General features: G+C 38.2%; 1 protein-coding gene across 1 annotated transcript in view; it reads left to right on the top strand.

Moving 5' to 3' along the window:
- ntn4 (netrin 4) overlaps positions 1-26,788 on the top strand; it is a 108,419-nt gene that overhangs the window by 8,242 nt on the left and 73,389 nt on the right. The window contains exon 2 of the mRNA XM_031898913.1: positions 18,216-18,745. Within this exon, the coding sequence (XP_031754773.1) occupies positions 18,216-18,745 (530 nt within the window). The remainder of the gene's footprint in view (positions 1-18,215; positions 18,746-26,788) is intronic.

Below are 26,788 nucleotides of genomic sequence, written 5' to 3'. Positions count from 1 at the left end.
GAGCATTCTGCACAACAGGTTTCCAGATACTGGATCCCATACCTGTAATTATATGGGATTAAAGTTAGCAAGGAAGGCTGTGGTAAAACAGTGGTTTTTTACATAAGACTGAACCTGCAAGTTTAGAAAGGAAGTATACATCAAAGCTTTGTAAAATTTGGGAGCAATTTTAAGGGTTCTGCATCTGAAAAGTATGCGGAAAAATAATAATTCAGCACCTGCACCTAATAGCAGGCATGGTAACAATTAGCTTTCAAGTACATATATAGGATCTGTGATCTAGAATGCTTGGGACCTGTGTTTTTCTGAATAACAGATATTTTTCGTAATCATACCTCAAGTCTGCTAAAATGACTGAGGCAGTATATGAAAGAAACATAACACGTATATTAAAAAAAAGGTATTGAGAAACTCGACTATAAAAAGGGCTTTGCCTATTGCATTAAATTCACATGCATCTCAGGCATCTTAGAAAAGTGCATGTAATAATACATCCCTGATTATTTTTTTTCAAATGGTCTGGAATCCTTAGCATATCTGATGGCCTGTGCCCTAAGAGAAGAGAAACCGATACATATTCTTTGCAAGCAGATGGTAGAAGATTTCTTTTGAACAGCCCATGGAATGAGTAATGCATTTCAGACGCCTTACTCAGTGTAAACAGGATCTCATTAGGGGGGAGTTGTCTTTGGGCACATGAATAGTTTTTCCTTTATTGCCATTGTTTTGTATTGTTAAAGCATGTGATTTTAGTAACAATCTATATTAGGCAATCATATTGTAAGTCATCCAGCCTTTGCCCAGAAAAGGTAACAGGAGACCGGTATGGATGATTTTTAAGGAAAGTGCAGATGCTTGGGGCATTGTTTCAGGAAAATAATAAGAACCTTAACATGTTGGGTCCTTTCTGAGAACAACAATATGTAGTACTGTTTTGAATGGCATGGATTCCCAAAATATTTAACTTGTTCACCCTTGCAATTAGGTCTAGGTGGGGATTCAAAATAGGCCCTTGCATTTCAAGTACTTGGAGGTCCAAACAGTCCATGACCAGCCCAGTAAATAGTGATTGGCTATGGTATGTTACAGCTGCCCCTCTAGCATTTGCCAGAATCCACAGATTGCCAGTCCGGGCCTGCATAAAATACACTAACCCACTGCACACACCCAGATGGACCACAGGTAAGCCATCCAATTGCTGACACTAGCAGCACAGATATCAGTAACAAAGGGCAAAAACACAGTGCATACAATATTTAGATACATTTTAAGGTATATACCTAGAAATGTACATTAATAATTCATGAACTGTGTTCAGGTGGATGAGTTATGGTGAAATCATCATGCCATTATATGTCCACACCGGGGAAGCAGTAAGACTGGGGTTAGGGTGGTTACAAGGAGCCAAAAAGGCCTTTACTGTCCATCAAATAAAGAAAAAACATTCCTAAAAAATAAGGTATTCAATTAACTCACAAAGCATCAACTTTAAAAAAAAAATGAGATTTTAACTCTTAACTAATGAGACCAAACCACTGTTTTTTTGCCTGTGCATGGATGTATAATTAAAACTAATGAATCTAAACACATGTTCTAGATAAGACTCACTTATTAATCCAACCACCAGCAACTTCCCTTTCCTGTCCAGAAAGGCTGACTTCCAAGTCCCACTTGTGTTAAGATGGGCATACACATAGGCGGAGGATGACTTTTTTGTTTGGGGAGGCTAAAGATGGGCCATACACAGACTGACCTACAGCTAATGTGAGACTTAGTGGATTCACTGCTGGTGTAAAAAATTAACCTCCCAACTACCTCTGGCAGTTCCCACTGACTCCCAGGGATACTGTGCAAAAGTGCGGGTGGGGGGGATATTTTTAACCCTAAAATGCTTAGGATGTAAAAGCATTCATACGTGCACTTCTGTTAGGGGTTCTCTATACATTTGTGTTCAGTTAGGTTAAAGGGGTAGTTCACCTTTAAATTAACTTTTAATATGATGTAGACACTGATATTCTGAGACAATTTGCAATTGGTCCTCTTTTATTTTTAATGGTTTTTCGGTTATTTAGCTTTTTGTTCAGCAGCTCTCCATTTGGTATTTCAGCAGCTATCTGGTTGCTAGGGTCTTATATACCAGGTAGTGGTTTAAACAAGAGATGGGAATATGAATAGTTAAGGGTCCTGCATGGCTTCACAGAGCAATACTTTTTGGTCAGTGACCCTCATTTGAAAGCTGCAAAGAGGCAGAAGCAAAAGGCAAATTATTCAAAAAATATATAAAATTAACTAGGAAGACCAATTGCAAAGTTGCTAGGAATAGGCCATTCTATAACATACTACAAGTTAACTTAAAAGTGAACCTCCCCATTAGATGGGTTTAAGTTAGCTTTATAGAAAGTGAGGCAGCAGGTACTGACATCCCAGGCACGTTATATACAGCGAGACACAGTCTTTATATACAAACCCAGCACATTATATACAGCGAGACACAGTCTTTATATACAAAACCAGCACATTATATGCCATGAGGAGCAGTGGGTACAGATGGCAGATATTCAGGCCCTGGCACTATAACACTGGCACTGATACACAGCATTGGCCCCACTGTAACTTACTATAAATGAAAAAAACAATGACAAAAGTAAAAAAAAAAAATAGAATGTGCAAAAAACCATAACAAATATATAAAAGCACAATGAGCTTTGTCAGGGGGAAAAATTAACTTACCCTCCATCTGTTAGGGTAGGGGATATTATAAATGTCAGATGACAAAAAACAATTTAATTCCAGCTAGTGGGTCAGTCTTTAGAACATATACAGTATAGTACCTGTGGGATGAAAACTGCAGCAAAGTTCAAAGCTGGTTCATGGGTAAACTTACAGTCTGCAGATTCTTCTTTTTTAAGTCTTCATTTCTGCCTGTCTCCAGTTTGCAAAATTTCCCGATCCCTGTCTGCATCTGTGTCTTGATTGGTCAATTTTACTGTCTGTCAAGAAAGCTGTGCTCTGATTGGAGAATATACAAGAAGAAAGATCCAATCAGAGCACAGCTGATTAGAGCAGAACCCGGAGCTTGCAGGGACAGGAGAAGATTTGCAGGACAGCGCAGAAACAGAGCCAGGTTTTTTTATTTTATTTTTTTATTTTTAGGGTGCCAGAGCAGGTTTGGGGAGGCTTAGCCTCCCCTAGCCTTATTGAAAATCTGCCTATGGGCATACATGTACTAATAATGTCATACAAAGTTTTGTATGGTTTGGTATGTTGGGCTGATGATCGTGATCTATATGCCTATTTTTTCATAACCAATGGACTTTTCCTCATACAAAATAAAAGGCACTCCCCCCATATGGAATAAAAGGCACAAAGCTTGCCCAGGTGCAGTAGCCTATAGCAACTAATAAGATGTTTGTTTTTGACCAGGAAATTTTAATTGCTAATTGGTTGTTATAGATGAATAAACCTGTTGCAAACACTGCACCTTTAATTACATAACACCTTTGGTCAGGTGCAGTGATATATAGCAGCCAATAAGATGCTTGTTTTTAAACCAGTAAGTGACCATAGCTGATTTATTGCTATGGGTTACTGCACATGGGCAAACATAGCTCCATTTAATATATGTGATTCTTTGGCCTAAATGTATCTAACAACATTGTGCCTATTGACATGCTGCCTTTTTCTTGTTTTCAGCTTTTCTCTACACTTGCATTGAGATGTTGGGGGTCAATTAATATTACCTCTCCAAGTCCGATGCAAGGTGCAGAGCACAACACAGGCAGGCACAAGGTGAGCCAGTTAGGGAAATTATAGCTGTCACAATGTGTACCCCTGTGTGACTCCCCCTCGTCTGCCCCTTATGAATTAATCACTGCTGAATGCAGATAAAGCTGCATTCATCCAAATAGCTAATTGTGGATTGCATGTACCTATGTACCCACAGTGCTCCTGGTAGGATAGGGTAAAAAGTGCAGAATTACTTGCGCTATATAAAAGATTTGCAAACAAATTCTGTCATTTTATCTGAACCTTAGTTGAGGAGTCAATGATGGTACAGTGTTTGCAGTTTCTAAAACACATTTGAAAAATATGAACATTGCTTGTGTGCAATTACTAGCAGCAAATAGAATGCCTTAATTAGCAATAATGTTAAAATAACATCTCACAATGTTCCCAGAGAGAACCCTTTTTGGCTGTCATTGTTCACTGACACTATCCATATTCCTATTAAAAGGTAGAATCCTAGTCATAAAACATGGCAAGGCATTTTAAATGAAAGAATGCAGACCGTCAGCAATCTATATACAAACTTATAAAGTGACTAATGTTTTTTAAATCTTATATAAATATTTTACAACATATTCCAGCTTTACTAAATGATTATACAGGTATAGGATCTGTTATTCAGAAAGTTCCAAATTATGGGAAGGACATCTCCCATAGACTCCATGTTAATCAAATAATTCATATTTTTAAAAATGATTTCCCTTTTCTCTGTAATAATTGAACAATACCTTGTATTTGTATTTGACCCCAACTAAGATTTAATTAATCCTCATTGGATGCAAAACAATCCTACTGGGTTTAATTAATGTTTAAATGGTTTTTAGTAATCTTAAGGTATAAAGATCCAAATTACGGAAAGACCCCTTTTCCAGAAACCCTCAGGCCCTGAGCGTTCTGGATAACAGGTCCCATACCTGTAGTAACAAATACAAACATTGTGTTTAATGACAGTGTCCCTTTAATTGTCCCTAGTTTGGTATAACTAGCACAGCCATAAAGCAGAATGATTTCTAGATATGATAAAGACAGCAGGCAGTGGGCGGAAAGAGGACTCTGCTCAGAAGGTTGCAGTCTATTGGTCTATAAGAATAGCATAGAAGACAAAATAAAGAAGGTTTCTTTTGGAGCAAGCATTATAGGACAAATAAGACTTTTTCATGGCAGTAAGATAGGAAAAACACATAGATAAAAATAGGTTTGGCCATGAAATTGGATCATTTTATCTACATATTTGTCTTTATACATAATAGTGACAGTTTTCATACTGGGTCTCTTGCTTCATCTCTAACTTTTTTAGTGGTCTGTACAAGTGGGAAGGGCACACTCTTAATCTGTCTCTCAGATTTTCTGGTACCCATTTTCTCACAGCTCTATTAATGATATACAGTTTGCAGTCCTCTACTCTGCCCTATCAGATTATCTTGATGCTCCTCTTGTTGCTTTTTAACACATATTAACATAGTAAACTGGGAATGAACAAATATACATCTAAACTACAAAAACATAGCATAAGCATAGCATAGACTTTATTGCTATGAAAAAAGTAATGCTATACCCCAGATTTTAAAAATAGTTAACTATTGCCTGATATAGTGCTATTTCTGTACACAGCACTGTACAGCAGAACAATAAATTAATAGAACAATAAGGTGGTCATTACATTAATAAATACAAATAATTACATATTACAATTGTATTAAAGATTAAAAGCTAATTGGCTTATTTATAATTTTTCGACTTTGTGAATTCAAGAGTTTTTTTCTTATTTCAATAAACTTTTGCTTGGTTATTTATTAATATGGAAAACTTGTTTGAATAAAAAAAACTCAAATATTTCAAATTTGTGAGTTTACAAACTCGACAAAAAATCAAACATTTTGATGACTCCCATTGACTTCTGCATAAACTCACAAGCTTTTAGATGGCAAAGTTTTACATATGAGCTTTCGGATTTTTTCCCTTAATAAATATCAGACACTTGACTTTTTGAACCACAGTTCAAATTTCGCGATAAAAAACTGGAATCGCAAAAAAAAACGAACTCAAATCTCCAAAATGTCAAAGAGACAAGATGAAGGAGGTCCCTGTCCCTCAGAACTTACAATCTATGTGATGCCTTTGTACTGATAAGACAGTGCCTTTTGATTAATAATAATCAGTGGAACATACATCTATTTTGGTGGTTAAGTTGGATTTAAAGGAACAGTAACACCAAAAAATGAAAGTGTATAAAAGTAACTAAAATATAATGTGCTGCTGCCCTGCACTGGTAAAAGTTGTGTGTTGGCTTCAGAAAGTCTACTATAATTTATATAAATAAGCTGCTATGTAGCCATGGGGGCAGCCATTCAAAGGAGAAAAGGCGCAGGCACATAGCAGATAACAGATAAAACACTATTGTATTCTACAGAACTTATCTGTTATCTGCTATGAAACCTGTGCCTTTTCTCCTTTTTTCCAGCTTGAATGGCTGCCCCCGTGGCTACACAGCAGCTTATTTATGTAAATTATAGTAGTGTTACTGTAGCAAACACACCAGTTTTACCAGTGCAGGGCAACAGTGCATTATATTTTTATTACTTTAAAGCTCTTTCATTTTTTGGTGTTACTGTTCCTTTAATTCTTTTAAGAGTGCTCAAATTATGCAGGATAACAGAACCCCATCTAATATAAGCGGAAACCTTTTGTGGCTGTGGAAACCAATTGTGTGTACAGGTATGGGACCTGTTATCCAGAATGCTGGGGACCTGGGGTTTTCTGGATAAGGGATCTTTCCGTAATTTTGATCTCCATACCTTACGTCTGCTAAAAATCATTTCAATATTGAATAAATGCCTCCAATAAGGATTAATTATATCTTAGTTGGAATCAAGTGCAAGGTACTGTTTTATAATTATGGAGAAAAAGCAAATCATTTTCAGAAATTAGAATTATTTGCTTATAATGGAGTCTATGGGAGATGGGCTTTCCATAATTCGGAACTTTCTGGATAACGGGTTTTCGGATACGTGATCCCATAACTGTACTTGTTATTCTTATAAAATTACAAAAAATAATCTTAATAAGGCACATTTCCATCTGCAAGTGCAGTTGCGTTCCCCACAATTTTTAACCACTTTTATTAAGAGCCTTGTGTCCGAATATACTACTTTTACTTTAGTGCTGCTGCACCTATTGATGCTTGGTCAGGAGCTGGCGGTACCCTTTTCTCTCATTGTCAGTAGACACAACACATTTATGCCTAAAGAATCGAGTCAAGAAGTCCCATGCATGCAAAACAACAGAAATTATGCCAGATTGATTTCAGCACAATTGGATCCTATTTACGACAAAATTGCAGACGGAATTATGTTAGATTTTGGAAAAAGCACTGCATAATGGAATGTTGATTTTACTCAAAACTGCACTTTGCTCACTTCACTTGTAAATGTCAAAGAGCCCTAATATCTTGTGATATCCTGTGATAGCCTGTGAGTCTCTCTGCAGCTTCTTCACTGTTGAACTCTAAATGCTTTAATATGTAATTAAAGGAGAAGGAAAGGCTAAGTCACTTGGGGGTGCCAAAATGTTAGGCACCCCCAAGTGACTTACATGACCTACCTTGTACCCCGGGCTGGTGCCCCCGTTAGGAGAAAACAGCACCAGCCCGGGGCACCTGTAGACACCGCTTCCTCCTTCCTTTGCGCGCTGCTGCCGAAATCCGTGGGCCGGCGCATGCGCAGTAGAGTGAAAAGCCGACTTTAATGTTTAAGTTTGGCTTTTCACTCTACTGCGCATGCGCGCGCAAGCGAGGAGGAAGTAGGTAGCGCCGGCAGCTGCCCCGGGCTGGTGCTGTTCTCTCCGTACAGGGGCACCAGCCCGGGGTACAAGGTAGGCGTTCTAAGTCACTTGGGGGTGCCTAACATTTTGGCACCCCCAAGTGACTTAACCTTTCCTTCTCCTTTAAGACTGCAAAGTTGATCCTTCTGCTTGCTTACTTTTCTCCCTATTTCCAGTTGTTGTGTTGTAGTTAGATTTTAGACTATGGCACAAAGCTGTACACTTCTGCACTCTACACATCTGGGGCATCTTCAGAGGTGTTTGATACGTATCATTTTTTTCTGGATCTTGGAAGAGATTTTTATAAAACAAATGTTAAACGAACACACAGTGTGAGCACTTTATTTATAAACAAAATGTAATATCCTTCGTTGTGTCTTTGAACATGTAGCAAAATTTAAATTACTCGGTAGTAGGCTGATGTCATTTTACTTCATGAAAACATTAAAATAAACAACTCTTCAGGCAATTGCTTATAGATTGATATTTAATGGATTTGTTTTATTCATCATGCCTTTTGATGTGTGCTATTAGAAATGCAGTTCTAAGGATTTCCTCAGTAGATCTTAAGATGTCTTGCTTACTGTACAAAGAGTTACTATATAAATTAACAATAACGTTCTAGGTACAACTAGCTGAAACATATAATGCAGCATGTTAGGAATAACTGAACAGTCTCCAGTTATTCTTATATAGATTAGAATAGGCCAATTTAATGTTGGCTTAAGATGTAATTCAGTGCTGCTAATACAAGATGTTTCTTGTTTTGGCCCACTATTTGTATATTGTATGGCACCAAAACATAGACCACGGGTTAGTGGGTGTTACAGGTATATGATTTTTTTTACAGAGTGTTTGGCACCTGGGGTTTTCCAAATAAGTGTTACCAATTAAATATGATGTTGCTGAACATTTCAACATTCATAGCTGAGAAGTGACTAAAGAATTTATGCATACATACATCATAGTTATTGAGTGTGGCATTGTGTTAACGTATTTTAAGGAATAATTTGGTAATGGTTTAAATAGAATAGTATATATTAGTAGGTAATCTATTTTTGAATGGCTTCTTGTATAAACGTTTCAGGTGTGGGTATGTTTCTTAAACCTCTTTCTATGTAGTGATCTCCCGTAGCTACTCTTAGCTGTGTAGTATATTTTAGTATCTTCACTTCACTGTAATGCCATTTCTAAACAATTGTTGTACGGTATTTTAAAATGTTTCTAGATATTTTGCTAGGCCCAGCACAGTCACTTGTGTTATAGCGTTATGACCGTGGAGTGTAGAGAAGAGAATGTAGGCTTGTTTGTGTAAGTCTTTGTTGTTTAATTTAGGATTCATTTTTCCTACTGCAGCCCATTTACTGTAGAGCTGAATCCTGAATCCTGCCCCACGCTTTCAATTAGTGATCCTCTGAAAAAAGTGTTATAAAAAACTCTAGCCTGGACCTCGCCGAGACTGTGATTTAACCCTTTTACTGCCAGCCATTTTGGTCAAAGCGGAACTTGTATTGCCAGACAGTTTTTGAACATTTTGCACTGTTTCACTTTAGGGGCCTTTCCTCGGGGGGACTTTTAGTTTACCAAGGAAAACAATATATCGTTTTTTTCAGAACAACCTAAGCTTTCAAAATATGGTAGAATTTTTGTGTAATTCCAATTCTGTAACAAGATATAGGCTTCTAAATGTCTAAAAATGCAAAAAAAAATCAAATTTTCCATAATATAATCACACATACTAGAAACAAAAATTATTTTATGCACGAATATACAACTGATTTGGAAAGTCCCATGTCTCCTGAACGTGCCAATACCAAATATATATAGTTTTATGGAGATTTCTCACTTGTATAGGTCAAAAACTCCCAGCAGTACACTACCAAATTCCCAAAGCACTGCTCCAAAAAAACTGCATACTTTGGATTTCAAGGCCAAAATTCCACTAACAGAAGGTTTATCCCAGAAAATTGTACATTTTTGGAAAGAACTGATTCTGGGGAATACAGAATAGGCACAACTGTCTGTCTACTCCAAACTATCAAGTCGCAATGCTTTCCTAAAGTTATTGGTTTTTATCAAAATTTGTGATTTTTTTTAAAAATCGCTTCAAAGCTTCTAGTCTATAGTATCTTATCTCCTACAGGTCATAAAGTAACCAAATAAAACACCCTAAATATGAATGCCTGGGGTCCACTGAACAGTTTGATGCCCAATATGTATAGGTTTACCTAAGTATGTGGCATGTAGGGGCCCCAATGTGAACATACCCCATATGAACTGTCATTTCTGTCATTTCAGCTTCTGCAAAATCAACACATTTACATCATTATATGTGGGATGAAGCTAGTAAAAAGTACGCTCACCCCAGAAAGTCATATATTTTTGGAAAGTACACATTCCCCCGAATCTAAAATGGGTACCCATGTCTTTCTACTCCAAAGTACCAAGCCGCACAGCTTTTCTAAAGTTAGCAATTTTGATGACATTTCCAAAAATCCCCTCAAAGCTTCCACTTTGAAGCATCTTATCTCCCACATAGCATTAGGTACCAAGATAAAACACCCTGAATTTGAACGCCAGGGGTCCACTGAACAGTTTGATGCCCAATATGTATAGGTTTACCTAAGTATGTGGCATGTAGGGGCCCCAATGTGAACATACCCCCATATGAACTGTCATTTCTGTCATTTCAGCTCCTGCAAAATCAACACATTTACATTATTATATGTGGGATAAAGCTACAAAAAAGTACGCTCACCCCAGAAAGTCATATATTTTTGGAAAGTACACATTCCCCCGAATCTAAAATGGGTACCCATGTCTTTCTACTCCAAAGTACCAAGCCGCACAGCTTTTCTAAAGTTAGCAATTTTGATGACATTTCCAAAAATCCCCTCAAAGCTTCCATTTTGAAGCATCTTATCTCCCACATAGCATTAGGTACCAAGATAAAACACCCTGAATTTGAACACCAGGGGTCCACTGAACAGTTTGATGCCCAATATGTATAGGTTTACCCAAGTATGTGGCATGTAGGGGCCCGAATGTGAACATACCCCCATATATACTGTCATTTCTGTCATTTCAGCTTCTGCAAAATCAACACATTTACATCATTATATGTGGGATAAAGCTAGTAAAAAGGATGCTCACCCCAGAAAGTCATATATTTTTGGAAAGTACACATTCCCCCGAATCTAAAATGGGTACCTATGTCTTTCTACTCCAAAGTACCAAGCCGCACAGCTTTTCTAAAGTTAGCAATTTTGATGACATTTCCAAAAATCCCCTCAAAGCTTCCACTTTGAAGCATCTTATCTCCCACATAGCATTAGGTACCAAGATAAAACACCCTGAATTTGAACGCCAGGGGTCCACTGAACAGTTTGATGCCCAATATGTATAGGTTTACCTAAGTATGTGGCATGTAGGGGCCCCAATGTGAACATACCCCCATATGAACTGTCATTTCTGTCATTTCAGCTCCTGCAAAATCAACACATTTACATAATTATATGTGGGATAAAGCTACAAAAAAGTACGCTCACCCCAGAAAGTCATATATTTTTGGAAAGTACACATTCCCCCGAATCTAAATTGGGTACCCATGTCTTTCTACTCCAAAGTACCAAGCCGCACAGCTTTTCTAAAGTTAGCAATTTTGATGACATTTCCAAAAATCCCCTCAAAGCTTCCACTTTGAAGCATCTTATCTCCCACATAGCATTAGGTACCAAGATAAAACACCCTGAATTTGAACACCAGGGGTCCACTGAACAGTTTGATGCCCAATATGTATAGGTTTACCCAAGTATGTGGCATGTAGGGGCCCGAATGTGAACATACCCCCATATATACTGTCATTTCTGTCATTTCAGCTCCTGCAAAATCAACACATTTACATCATTATATGTGAGATAAAGCTACAAAAAAGTACGCTCACCCCAGAAAGCCATATATTTTTGGAAAGTACACATTCCCCCGAATCTAAAATGGGTACCCATGTCTTTCTACTCCAAAGTACCAAGCCGCACAGCTTTTCTAAAGTTAGCAATTTTGATGACATTTCCAAAAATCCCCTCAAAGCTTCCATTTTGAAGCATCTTATCTCCCACATAGCATTAGGTACCAAGATAAAACACCCTGAATTTGAACGCCAGGGGTCCACTGAACAGTTTGATGCCCAATATGTATATGTTTACCTAAGTATGTGGCATGTAGGGGCCCCAATGTGAACATACCCCCATATATACTGTCATTTCTGTCATTTCAGCTCCTGCAAAATCAACACATTTACATCATTATATGTGGGATAAAGCTACAAAAAAGTATGCTCACCCCAGAAAGTCATATATTTTTGGAAAGTACACATTCCCCCGAATCTAAAATGGGTACCCATGTCTTTCTACTCCAAAGTACCAAGCCGCACAGCTTTTCTAAAGTTAGCAATTTTGATGACATTTCCAAAAATCCCCTCAAAGCTTCCACTTTGAAGCATCTTATCTCCCACATAGCATTAGGTACCAAGATAAAACACCCTGAATTTGAACACCAGGGGTCCACTGAACAGTTTGATGCCCAATATGTATAGGTTTACCCAAGTATGTGGCATGTAGGGGCCCGAATGTGAACATACCCCCATATATACTGTCATTTCTGTCATTTCAGCTCCTGCAAAATCAACACATTTACATCATTATATGTGAGATAAAGCTACAAAAAAGTACGCTCACCCCAGAAAGCCATATATTTTTGGAAAGTACACATTCCCCCGAATCTAAAATGGGTACCCATGTCTTTCTACTCCAAAGTACCAAGCCGCACAGCTTTTCTAAAGTTAGCAATTTTGATGACATTTCCAAAAATCCCCTCAAAGCTTCCATTTTGAAGCATCTTATCTCCCACATAGCATTAGGTACCAAGATAAAACACCCTGAATTTGAACGCCAGGGGTCCACTGAACAGTTTGATGCCCAATATGTATAGGTTTACCTAAGTATGTGGCATGTAGGGGCCCCAATGTGAACATACCCCCATATATACTGTCATTTCTGTCATTTCAGCTCATGCAAAATCAACACATTTACATCATTATATGTGGGATAAAGCTACAAAAAAGTACGCTCACCCCAGAAAGTCATATATTTTTGGAAAGTACACATTCCCCCGAATCTAAAATGGGTACCCATGTCTTTCTACTCCAAAGTACCAAGCCGCACAGCTTTTCTAAAGTTAGCAATTTTGATGACATTTCCAAAAATCCCCTCAAAGCTTCCACTTTGCAGCATCTTATCTCCCACATAGTGTTAGGTACCAAGATAAAACACCCTAAATATGAACGCCAGGGGTCCACTGAACAGTTTGATGCCCAATATGTATAGGTTTACCTAAGTATGTGGCATGTAGGGGCCCCAATGGGAACATACCCCCATATGATCTATCATTTCAGCTCCTGCAAAATCAACACATTTACATCCTTTATGTGGGATAATGCTACAAAAAAAGTACATTCACCCCAGAAAGCCATATATTTTTGGAAAATACACATCCCCCCGAATCTATAATGGGTAAATATTTCTTATTGCTACAAAGTACCAAGCTGTAAAGCTTTCCTAATTTTGCAGATTTATATGACATTTTCGAAAATCGCATAAAAATGTTGCAATTTGCCGCATTTATCTCTCACAATTTCTTGATAAAGATCAGATAAAGACAAATCACCCCAAAAAGGAACACCAGAGGTCTACTGAACAGTTTGATGCCCAATATGCATAGATATACCAAAGTCTGCGGTATGTACTGAACCCTAAATGAAAATAGCGCATAAGGATTTCTCGCCTGCCAGCTCAGCTTTTGCACACAGAGCCCCCTGTCAGTGTATTATGTGCCAAAACTTCCCCTAACTATACAGATCCCCCACAAAACCATATATTTTTGGAAAGTACACATTCTGACAAATCCAACAAGGGTAAAGAGTCCTTTCTACACCAAAGTACCAATCTGCAGAGCTTTCCTAAAGTTATTGGTTTTTATGACATTTCAGAAAATCGCCTAAAAATGTTGCAATTTGTCGCATTTATCTCACACAATTTCTTGCGTACAAAGGCAAGTCACCCCAAATAGGAACACCAGAGGCCTACTGAACAGTTTGATGCCCAATATGCATAGATATACCAAAGTCTGCAGTATGTACTGAACCCTAAATGAAAATAGCGCATAAGGATTTCTCGCCTGCCAGCTCAGCTTTTGCACACAGAGCCCCCTGTCAGTGTATTATGTGCCAAAACTTCCCCTAACTATACAGAGACCCCCACAAAACCATATATTTTTGGAAAGTACACATTCTGACAAATCCAACAAAGGTAAAGAGTCCTTTCTACACCAAAGTACCAAGCCGCAAAGCTTTCCTAAAGTTATCGGTTTTTATGACATTTCAGAAAATCGCCTAAAAATGTTGCAATTTGCCGCATTTATCTCACACAATTTCTTGCGTACAAAGGCAAGTCACCCCAAATAGGAACACCAGAGGCCTACTGAACAGTTTGATGCCCAATATGCATAGATATACCAAAGTCTGCGGTATGTACTGAACCCTAAATGAAAATAGCGCATAAGGATTTCTCGCCTGCCAGCTCAGCTTTTGCACACAGAGCCCCCTGTCAGTGTATTATGTGCCAAAACTTCCCCTAACTATACAGATCCCCCACAAAACCATATATTTTTGGAAAGTACACATTCTGACAAATCCAACAAGGGTAAAGAGTCCTTTCTACACCAAAGTACCAATCTGCAGAGCTTTCCTAAAGTTATTGGTTTTTATGACATTTCAGAAAATTGCCTAAAAATGTTGCAATTTGTCACATTTATCTCACACAATTTCTTGCGTACAAAGGCAAATCACCCCCAATAGGAACACCAGAGGCCTACCGAACAGTTTGATGCCCAATATGCATAGATATACCAAAGTCTGCGGTATGTACTGAACCCTAAATGAAAATAGCGCATAAGGATTTCTTGCCTGCCAGCTCAGCTTTTGCACACAGAGCCCCCTGTCAGTGTATTATGTGCCAAAACTTCCCCTAACTATACAGATCCCCCACAAAACCATATATTTTTGGAAAGTACACATTCTGACAAATCCAACAAGGGTAAAGAGTCCTTTCTACACCAAAGTACCAATCTGCAGAGCTTTCCTAAAGTTATTGGTTTTTATGACATTTCAGAAAATTGCCTAAAAATGTTGCAATTTGTCGCATTTATCTCACACAATTTCTTGCGTACAAAGGCAAGTCACCCCAAATAGGAACACCAGAGGCCTACTGAACAGTTTGATGCCCAATATGCATAGATATACCAAAGTCTGCAGTATGTACTGAACCCTAAATGAAAATAGCGCATAAGGATTTCTCGCCTGCCAGCTCAGCTTTTGCACACAGAGCCCCCTGTCAGTGTATTATGTGCCAAAACTTCCCCTAACTATACAGAGACCCCCACAAAACCATATATTTTTGGAAAGTACACATTCTGACAAATCCAACAAGGGTAAAGAGTCCTTTCTACACCAAAGTACCAAGCCGCAAAGCTTTCCTAAAGTTATCGGTTTTTATGAGATTTCAGAAAATCGCCTAAAAATGTTGCAATTTGCCGCATTTATCTCACACAATTTCTTGCGTACAAAGGCAAGTCACCCCAAATAGGAACACCAGAGGTCTACTGAACAGATTGATGCCCAATATGCATAGATATACCAAAGTCTGCGGTATGTACTGAACCCAAAATGAAAATAGCGCATAAGGATTTCTCGCCTGCCAGCTCAGCTTTTGCACACAGAGCCCCCTGTCAGTGTATTATGTGCAGTAACCCCCCCTAACTATACAGTGACCCCCAGAAAACCATATATTTTTGGAAAGTACACATTCTGATGAATTCAAAATAGGTAAAGTTATTTTTGTACACCAAAGTTACACCTGGCAAAGCTACGCTAAAAACAGATCAGGAACACTTATATAGGGATAAAATGTGATAAAACCACAAAAATTGTGCAAATCAGTGAAACAAAATAAGTTACATGACAGTGTAATTAGTGGCCAGAATATCTGATCCAATAGTTACGCTGTCAAAATAAACAGTTTTTAGGTAAAAGAAAATAAAAACAAAGTGGTAAAATGAAAAAAAAAAAAAAAAAAAAGCAAAACAAAAAAAAACCAAAGTGTTTGTGTATACATGTGTGTACATGTGTAAAAGTTGTGTGATAGTGTGTAAGTGTGTATATGAGTGTAAATAAGTGTATAAAAGTGTGAAAAATGAAAAAAAAAAAAAAAAAAATAAAAAATAAAAAAATGCTAAAATGTGTGCTGTAAGTGTGTGTAAATGTATGTAAGTGTGTATAAATGTATGTAAATGTGTGTATAAGTGTGTAAAAGTGTGTAAATGCAATAAAAAAAAAAGTCCTTACCTGTTCCTGAAGACCGATCGCCTCCTTCCTCATTTGGGCCGGCGCTGGGGGAGAGGGAGGAAGCAGGAAGCAGCAGATGCGATGCGATCGCATCTGCTGCTTCCTGGAGGGTCCTGCGAGCGATCGGCTCGCAGGACCCTGATGACAGCCCCCCTGGCACATTGCCCAGGGGGGCTGTCATTGTTAGAAGCCCTCTGCAGCGGCGGCACATGCCGCCGCTGCAGAGGGCAGCGCTTAAACGCCAACGACGTATGAGACACGTCGTTGGCGTTTAAGCCCTTTTACTGCCATCACGTATGCCATACGTGCTTGGCAGTAAAAGAGTTAATAGGAAGCAGTAGAAGGAGCAAAGACTTGCACTTGCATAATTAAAATAATTTGAGCAACAATAAATTGTTTATTGTTTGAGCAACAATAAAAGTTTTGCGTTGGACCCACAGTTTTATGATAATCGTCTGAAATTGGACTGCCTTATTTCAGTGTTCATTGTGATTGGAGGTCACAGGAGAGGACAACTTACTTTTATAGCCATTCAAGCGTGGTTTCTGTCGCAAAGCTATTTTATGATTGTTCCAAAACTATTAGGGTACTAAAAATTATACTTCTTCTAGGTAAAATGCATTTTTGTAGGACTGCATGTATTTCTAACACAACCTCTGAAAAGGCCTCTATACAATGTTTAACTTGTTACTTGTTAAATATAAAAAAATACATAATTAGAAAATAAACACCAGTCATGTAGGGCAAAAAAAAAATGGCAGTTTCACTTGGGAAAGACAGGTATAATGTCCTTTTCCTTTTTATTGGACACTGTCTAATGGCTTGGATAATGAACCAATAAATTCTTTGGGGGAAGCACCAATTAAAATTTTATTTCCTGCAAGCAGGATATTGGTTCCAGATAGAATGCCCTATGCACTCTGCAAGAGTGTGTTAAGACACATAACGTGATCAGATCAAGGAGAGGTGGATTTGAGGTGTATTTAAACTTAGAAAACTTGGTTACAACATGATTGGGATAGGGAGCATGTATGATGCAATGAAAAGGGAAGAGGTGGTCATGGGGGTTTACTGTAGCCAAGAGTATGCATAACAGGAGGAGAGCATGAATTAATATTATGACAGAATTAATACCAAAACTTAGGGGCACATTTACTAATCCACGAAACCGAATCACGAATGGAAAAATCGGATTGGAAACGAACATTTTGCGACTTTTTCGTAAATTGTTGCGTCTTTTTCGTAGCCGTTACGACTTGCGCGAATTGTCGCAACCTTTTCGTAGCCGTTACCACTTGCTCGTATATTGTCGCAACTTTTTTGTATTGAGCACATGTAAACGGCGGGCAAACCTTTCAGACTTTGCATGATTTTGGAAGCCCCCATAGGACTCAATGGCACTCTGCAGCTCCAACCTGGCCCAAGGAAAGTCACGATTCTGAAGCTTGAATGAATCTGAAACTTTCGTACTGAACGAAGACATTCTCATTCATGAAGCAATGAATGCAATTAAGTATTTATATAAAAGGCAGATTATAGCTGTTTTCACAAAAACAGGGGCATAATTATAGTGGACAGACACTGTGACTGCTGGAGGGATCAAAAGGTACAGGGGTATGAACTGATGAACAGTTTTAATATATGAAACTGTGTCATCATTTTGAAGGAAATCCATACTCACAGGTCTTAGTTTAAAGGAGAAGGAGGTCTAATCACTAGGGTGTGCCAAAATGTTAGGCACCGGCCCTGGGATTCCGAAGGTAGACAAGTGAATGAAGAAAATCACTCCTCGGGCCAGTGCAGTTTTCTGCTAACAGTATCAGGTAAGTCATTACAATCATTGGGGGATGCCTAAAATTTGGCACTCCCCAGTGATTGTAACTTTCCTTCTCCTTTAATGCAAAAAAATGTCTTATTCGAAAGTTTGGGAGGGTGCATTTTGTTGTTGGGCTCAATAACCGCTAGTAATAACACTGATGGAATTGATGTTTATAACTTCAAAGTTTAACACAGTCACCTTTCAAATGATGTTATTTGGTAAACAGTATGTGTGTAACTTTAAGTTTTTTTCCTGAAAGCCTTGATGCAAATATGTTGTTATAGCTTTATATTTTAATATTGCTAATTTAATTTTTCCTACTAATTTGTATTTTAGGGCTCAACAGCATGGTCAAAATTGGGTCCCATTGTGAAAAGGCATGTAATCCTCGAATGGGAAATCTAGCCATTGGTCGGAGTTTATGGACAGAGACAACCTGTGGTCACAATAACACTGAACTCTCCTGCACATACCAAGGGTATATTGAGCAGACCTGTACCGAGCCAAAATGTGACAAATGTAATGCCGCACTGCCACGGCTCTCTCATCCTCCTTCAGCAATGGCAGACTCTTCCTTCAAAATTCCACGAACTTGGTGGCAATCAGCAAAGGATATTCATCGAGAGGTGATACGGTTGGATTTGGAAACAGAGTTTTACTTTACTCATCTAATTATGGTGTTCAAGTCTCCCAGACCAGCGGCTATGATTTTGGAGAGGTCACAAGATTTTGGTGTAACTTGGATGCCATACAAATATTTCTCCATAAACTGTTCTGCAACATTTGCTATGGAGGATGATATCCAGGAAAAAGGGGCACTTTGTACTTCACGTTATTCCCATGCATTTCCTTGTACTGGAGGAGAGGTAAATATCTTTTGTGTTTACCTTTACAGAAAATTTTCATTTTTTAGTAGTATACCCACAAACAATGGCTTTTCCCTCTTAATAAGCTTGTGAGCTAGATCAAAGACTTTGTAAACTATTAAAAGTTGACAAATTAAATGATTAATTTTGTACCAGCAGCAAACAAAACAAATTAATTTCAATTTTAGAAAAAAAACTAAGAAATAGAAAATGAAAACTTATCAAGATTATTTTTGTGGAGTACTGTGGTGTACTTATTCAGACATGTCTAAAATTCCTACAGCCACTTTTCTGTATACAATTAATATTATAATAGCTTTTTATTTAGATACAACATGTACAATATGGAAATCCTACTCTTACAGCAGAACTAATCTAAAAATGATTTTGAATCGGGATAACTTGTTATATAAGATTTTCTATTTATTTATTAAATACTATACATTCTCCGCTTTTCCTGCATATTGTCACGATTTATTCTAGGCATATTACCTACCTCCCAACAATGAAAAATGAAAAGAGGGACAAAAAGATTTGGCAAGCACAGCGTGGCAAATTACTTGGCCACGCCTACTTTTGTGCCATGCCCCAATTACCACACCCCATTTTGTTTTTTATTTTTTCAAAAAATACTCCTTTTAAGTAGTTGAAAAATGTGCTATACCCTTACACTGTACTACCTAAGAAAAACAAAATAGCATCTCCTACATATAAAATACAAATATAGAGAGAAGGCAGTCAATTATAAGTGAGTTATAACTATGTACCAGTTTTGCCCCCCCATACACAGTGCCCCCAATGGCCCAATAGACAGTAACCCCCATACACAGTGCCCCCAATTGCCCCAATACACAGTTCCCCCCATACACAGTGCCCCCCATACACAGTGCCCCCCATACACAGTGCCCCCATAGGTGTTCCCTCTTTTTCTTCTGTGGCTCCTGCTCCTTACAGAGATTGTAAAACTATTATTAGCTTGTGTCTGGGCTTAAATCTATCCATTTTGGATTAGTGTCCAAATAGGGTGACTCACATATAAATCTGGCTCTGCATGGACTGCCTGTGTGATCAGACCTTTGGGCAAAACACTTGGATCTACCCAGTGAGGCGATTGGCTAAGCAAGCGAATATTTCTGCATATGGCCAGCCTAAAGTCTATGGCAGTGCTGTCCAACTTCTGTGGTACCGAGGGCTAGAATTTTTCTGGCCTACATGGTGGAATAATAGAAGACAGTTTTGACCACTCCCCTTTTAAATCACACCCACTTCAAACCACGCCCATGTTATCACAAGAGCTTTTAAGACCAAACCCACATTAATGGTGGTAGTGCAGCAAAAGCCCAAATGGTTAGTGCTCACTGTGAGGATATCACCCTTCATTCATATGTAAAAAGAAGTTGATCATATTAATACACACCCTTTAACCCATATGCCTCCTCCTCCCCTGTGGGTAATACAGCAACCCCCAGCACATAATTACACATCTTAGGAACCATATAATGGCTATTTCCAAATGCTAAAAAACTAAACTAAAAACAAAACTAAACTAAAAACTAACTAACTAAAAACTAAACTAACTAAACTAAACTAAAACAAACCCCTGCCAGATTCACCTCCCACAGGCACAGGGCAGTCAGAGTATGTCACACACACAGGCAGCATAGGGCAGACAGAGTATGGTACACACAGGCAGGGTAGGGCAGTAATAGTATGGCCCACACAGGCAGCATAGGGCAGGCAGAGTATGGCACACACCAGCAGTATAGGGCAGGCAGAGTATGGCACACACAGGCAGTGCATACAGTGACACAATGCTGGCACTGCTCCTACAGACTGTGAGGTGTGAACAGGTGAACAATGTGGATGCTTGCAGTCTGAGCCTGAGTTGTCAACAATTTAGGGGGTGAACAATGCAGGGACTTAAAGGAGAATGCAAGTCAAAATTTAGTGCCCAATAGTCCTCCTATTGTTTAGTAAAAACGCCACACTTTTGGCTCACCTAATCAAATATTTACTCAGTCACACTTACTTCACATTTTCTAGAACAGGCAGCCATCTCTAAAAAGGTATTCTCCCTTCCTTTCCCTCCTTGCTTCATACTGCACGTGTTTCATTCCCTCCTCCACTCCCCTCTGGCAGATCCGCTTCTGATTGGCTGGTGGGCATGTGTTGCTCAGAACAGGAGACAGGATCAAGTTACACACATGCTCAGGGAATAGGAAGGGTGCCGCTGGCACCTACAGGAAGGGGAGAGAGATTTCAGTGATGTCACTGTAGTCTTCACACTGCTGTAGGCTGCCAGCACCATATCTCAGAGAAGCAAGCAGGGATCTGGGAATTTAGATATGCAGTAAGTACTTAAAAAGAATGCCTTTAGACTTACTTTTAATTTATATTAACCTTTCATTGTCCTTTAAAGGTGTGAACAATACAGGGGTTTAAATGTATGAACAATACAGGGGTTTACAGCCTGAATCTGAGGTGTAGACAATGCAGGGGGCCAGTTAATTTCAGTACTGATAACATTTAAAGCTTACACAATGGTTTGCAGTGACAGCAGCCAGACAGATGGGGGGGCCATGGGCCGGATGCGGCCTGCAGACCGCCAGTTGGACAGCACTGGCCTAAGGGATTCCCAAATCTAGTGCTGCCAAATCCACTATTTTAAGATTTGGCCGAACCCCGAATGCTTTGTGAAAGATTCGGCTGAATAGTAAATCAAATCCAAATATGCATATCCAAATTAAGATAAGGAAGTGTTAAAGAGAATCGAAAATTTTTCAATTTTTGTTAAAATGTACCACTGGTCATTTCTCTTAAGGTTTTTTTTTGTGGTAAAATACTCAAAGCAAGGCATTCAGTCTGAATATTAAAAATGGTTGATCATAGAATCTGATAATTTTTTAACCAATTCTTAATGTATTTTTTTATGTTACTTACAACATAATCACGCAGGAAATTTAGACTTTTAGAATTTAATCTAAAAGATTTTACATACTAATTTTCATTTTTTTTCTTTGTGGCTACATATAAGGTTAAATATTTTATAAATGAAGTAGTTAAATCTCCCCTCCAAGGAATTGAAAAGACTAATTAAAATTCCTCTGTGTTTCTTTTGTTTACAAATAAGAAGTGCCAAGGCTTTATAAATAACGGAAGCCCTGTTTGAGGCTGGCTTGGCTTTCCAGATGCATAAGAATTTGCATTTGTCTGCAGACTACACAATGTACCAGCACAGAAACACTCACTTTATCTATATTGTTGATAGGTTATCAAATTAAGTAAATTCACATATCCTCTGGAAGTTGCAATTTTGCATTCCACCAGTATCGTTTGTTTCCAGGAGAAACTGGAACAAGAGAATTGAAGACAAGTGTTTGTCAGTTATTGTGCTGCTTTTATATTCAGTACTTTTTGCCAAGAACAAAGTCAAAGGAGCAGAAAGAATTCTCATTTTACTCAATCTTGCCCAAAAGGGCATTTTTTTTACAGACTGAATTTTTGTCCACATTTATCAAACTTTCGTGTATTTTTTCTCACACATCAAGTATTTGTTTATTCTCAGAGATGCTGAGAACCATTCAAACCGAGGTTACCATAATTGAACAACTGAAAGAAAATTTTATGATTTGACAATTTTATGAGATTTTATGCACACAGCAGGAATAAATGTTAGAATCTGATTTTTCTGGAGAAAATGCAAGTAATAGTAAATAAAATGAAAATATATCTTAAATTGTTGTATATATGCCCAAAGGAGTTGAAGATAATTATCATGTACCTTACATAACTATTTTTGTTACACACTGAGTTGTAGCTATGATAACTGCATAGGATTTGTTAAACTATAAGGGGCAAATTTACTAATCCACGAACATCCGAAAAGCGTCCGAATTCGTTTTTTTCGTAATGATTGGTATTTTGCGACTTTTTCCGCGAATTGTCGCAAATTTTTTGAGCGCTCAATACGAAAAAGTCGCAACAATTCGCGAAAGTCATAATGGCTATGCAAAAGTCGCGACAATTCACGAAAGTCATAATGGCTATGAAAAAGTAGCGACAATTCACGAAATTTGTATTGGCTATGAAAAAGTTGCGACAATTTGCGGAAGTCGTAACGGTTATGAAAAAGTCGTGACCATTTACGAAAAAGTCGTAATGGCGACGAAAAAAACGCAAAAAATACGAAAAAGTCGCAAAATGTTTGTTTTCCAATCCGAATTTTTCTCATTCGGATTCGTGGATTAGTAAATCAGCCCCTAAGAGTAGCTTTTCTTTGTTTTTCAAGACAGAATGATACTGTGCTCTGCATGAAGAAATAGAGGAAGATAACATAGATTATGTTCACTGCAATAAATGTGTGCATTAAGAACATCCCACAAGGAATTGCATTTTAACTGAAGGCAGATGTAAAGGAATGTTAACTTCAAACATCGTTTCTTATTACATTTCTTCAAAAAGCAATTATCCATGGTATGATACTGAGATGATCATAGTATTTGCTATACATAAGTAAAAATTAGGTGTTTGTGGCATTACCATTATGCTTGAATTGATTCAGTTGTTGTGATAAGTAGATTGGTGGAAAGTATTTCAACAGCTGGTTGGCAGATTTTCAATTGTGAGCTAATTTGTGATGTCAAAGCAGGATCAAAATGCATTTGAATATTTTATGTATCATCTTAAGACTGGAAAATATATAGCTTATTCCAGGTAGTCTGTCAGGACAAAAAGACTTCAGGAAACCCAGCAAAGAGAAAATAGAACAGTATTGGATAGGGATGCACTGAATTTACTTTTTTGGGATTCGGCCAAACCCCAAATCTTTCATGAAAGATTCAGCCGAATACTGACTGGAATCCTAATTTGCAAATGCAAAGTAGGCCATGTAGGGGCTAAAGACAACCACAAGAAATTTTCAACTGTGTTTATGTGACGAAAAAAAATCACGTGATTTTAAAGATTCGGATTCGGTTCGGCCAGGAATGTGGATCTGCCCGAATTCTTTTGAAAAAGGCCGAATCCCACACCGAATTTCATCCAAACCTGTATTTGGTGCATTCCTAATATTTGATATGTCTTGTCTAGGTATTCTGTGAAATAATATACATGAGAAGGCATCAGTTGCTTAAATGTTTTAGAACATAAGGATTTTCTCTGCTGCCCAACTACCCTAAACGCAGACTCTGACCTCTTCGTTTAATGGGTCAAGGAATTGGTACATGCAGATTCTTTTTAGATCTTAGTCCGTCTATTAAGTGTTGTGCTAGGCCTTTTTTAACAAAAGGCCTACATTTCTAGGGAACCCTTGCATCAGCACAGTCAGTATGGTCAGAACTAAAACCTATAACATAGCTAAAGAACATGCTGACAATTCATTTTACACACGCCCAACTGCAGATAAAAATCTGATTTATGGAATTTTCTTTAATATGCCCCATGTTGTAACTAATGATAGGCAAGGAACTTATTCTACCTAAAGTAAAAACTCTCTCAGTACTACACTGCACACCAAAATACAACACAAGGCCATGTTTATGTGTGTTTTAGATATGATGATAACACTGCTGTATAGCTGGGCCATGTAATACAACTCCAGGCCTTAAAGGGGCAATGTGCCCCCTTTTCTTTATTGGTATTTACTAAGCAAGCTGTGTAAACTGCATCTTGTCTGCCTCAGACTGTTGACCAAATAAGAATACTTAAACCTGTTGCTATAATTAACTGTGCATGTATATTAGTTTACAACACAACCCAAATAAGTATTGTACATACCTACCTAGCCCAAATAATCCTTTCCTAAACTTACAGCATATAGCGGTGAAGAAATATGCTTTAACATTTAAACCCCTACCTAAATACTTAATCCACTGAATTATAGTTTTATGCATTGAAAAAAAACACAAATGTCTATCAAATGTACACTTTCACATTTGCTGACACTCTCTAAATAAGGCAAAATCCCCACAGGAAGTTCTTTCCATTAAGTGAGTACAAATAAAGGAAGGAAAATCCTTCCTCCCACTTGAATGTCAGTCACATAGATCAGCATTCTGCGCACATATATTAATCCCTGTATGACTAGTTATCCTGCGTTTTCAAACAAAGCCCTTTTACCTTTTTCTGCTGAGAGGATACTAATTTGTTAGCAAAGTATGAAGTCATACAGAAACTATAGCTAAACGTCCACCTAAGTAAGTGTATTTTGTACCATTCCTGAGTTCCAGTAATACAAATATGTGCATTATTTTATGTGGGATGTGTGGCATGTTAAAGGTAACATGGACATTTGGTAAACATTAACATTTCTTGAAGGACCTTTCCAGGTTCTTCCATAATATATTTATTTTGCTTCCTACTACAGGGAAAGAACCACTTTCCTCTAGTGCTACACAGTTTTCTGAGTGCCCTTGTGACTGAGTATCGTGCCCTGTTGGTGATCAACGTGGAACCAATACGCTCATTACCTTACATTGACAGTAGAAGTAAACAGGGTTACTGATTATGCTAGGAAACAATATTGGATTGAATCTTGCCCCGTGTCTGATACACATCATAATGCATTTCTAGCTTTTAAAAATGGAAGAGGGTTTTATAGAAGAAGCTTATGTCATGTTTTGTATTGCTCTGGTTTTGACTGCAGTTTAAGGTAGGTAAGCTTGTCCTTATAATTTCTGTAGTGTAGTTGGAATATTGGTATATATTCTTGGGCCCCTTTCATTAAGGGGTCATAATGGCAAAGTTACTCGCCCACTCGTCCCTTTTTGCCTCTAGTACCAAATCTGGTAAATCTGCACATACGTCACCTCCTGTGAATACCACTTATGGCAAACAGTAATTGCAGGGTTAGGAAAATCATATGGGTAGCTAAAGAAAATGTGTACCACGCAACCAGCAATATAATTCAGTGCCTTTCTTAAATCCCACTGCATCTGAAAGGCCATCTGCAACACTCCTACAGCTGTCATGCATGTAATTAACAAAATGGGGCAAGGTGCTTTTATCACTGCATCTGCCTCACCCACCTTGATAATATTGTATCAGGTATTTTCATCCTAACAGTCTTCTTGGGTTGAAGCAGCTGTGATCAAAACACCAGGAACTGTTGGCAAAATGCTTATAACTTATGTTATTGCCAAAAATAAAAATAATCTCACACTCACAGCCTGCTCTGGTTTTATGTTTTTCTGTCTGGCAGCCTATACATTGTGCTGCATGTGCTTCCGAATAGACCAATTTCAGCCTTCCTGCTATGGGAGTGCATAGGGCTCATATTATCTTTCTTTATTTGTCTTTTTTAAACTGAGACAATGTCAAGTCCCTATGTGAATTTCTGCTTAGTTTTTTTTTTTACTTTTTCTTGAGCTTTGCTACATTCAACAAGTTAATTTGTTATTGCACAGCTGTCTTTCCCATTTAGGCTGCTTGTAGTGATATGTATGAAGTGCTGGGAGATTCTGTGGTAGTAGACTAGACCAGATAGCAAGTAACTGCCTATACAAGTACCAACAGGCCTCTGTCTAGCTTGTACTGCACCTCAGGCAGTGTTGTTTACTCACATAAAGAGCAGGTATTTCAGGAATAAGTCAAGCCAGGGGCCATAAATCTTTGCCTATGAAGGGGTGTGTGAGAGTTTACCTGAGGCAAAAAATACTTAAGTTCAACAACAAAACACAAAGTTATCAGTCACTGGTTATGATATGTACTGTTAAATGCTTCTTACCCGCAGCCGTGTCAAAATAGGATTGAGAGAACCTATAATTTGATACAATGTGCAGCACGCTAGCATACCATTTGGAGACACTGGGGGGGATTTGAGAGATGGATAGACAGAGACTAGAGATTTCTCAGGAGTGGTGCAGTGGTTGGGGGATATTATTATAGATGTCCATGTTTATGGAAAGTAAAGTAGGGGTAGGTTATAAAAATATTTTGCTGTAGAGCCAGTATGAAATTGCTATGACAATGTGATAAACATCCAGCAACAAACATGCATTTTCACCCCTGTGGTGATCTCCAGGAGCTGCAGTCGGGGCTACACAA

The sequence above is a fragment of the Xenopus tropicalis genome, chromosome 3, assembly GCF_000004195.4.
Source record: "Xenopus tropicalis strain Nigerian chromosome 3, UCB_Xtro_10.0, whole genome shotgun sequence".
Lineage (NCBI taxonomy): Eukaryota > Metazoa > Chordata > Amphibia > Anura > Pipidae > Xenopus > Xenopus tropicalis.
The sequence above is the reverse complement of the archived record's forward strand: the minus strand, read 5'-3'. Positions and strand labels throughout refer to the sequence as shown.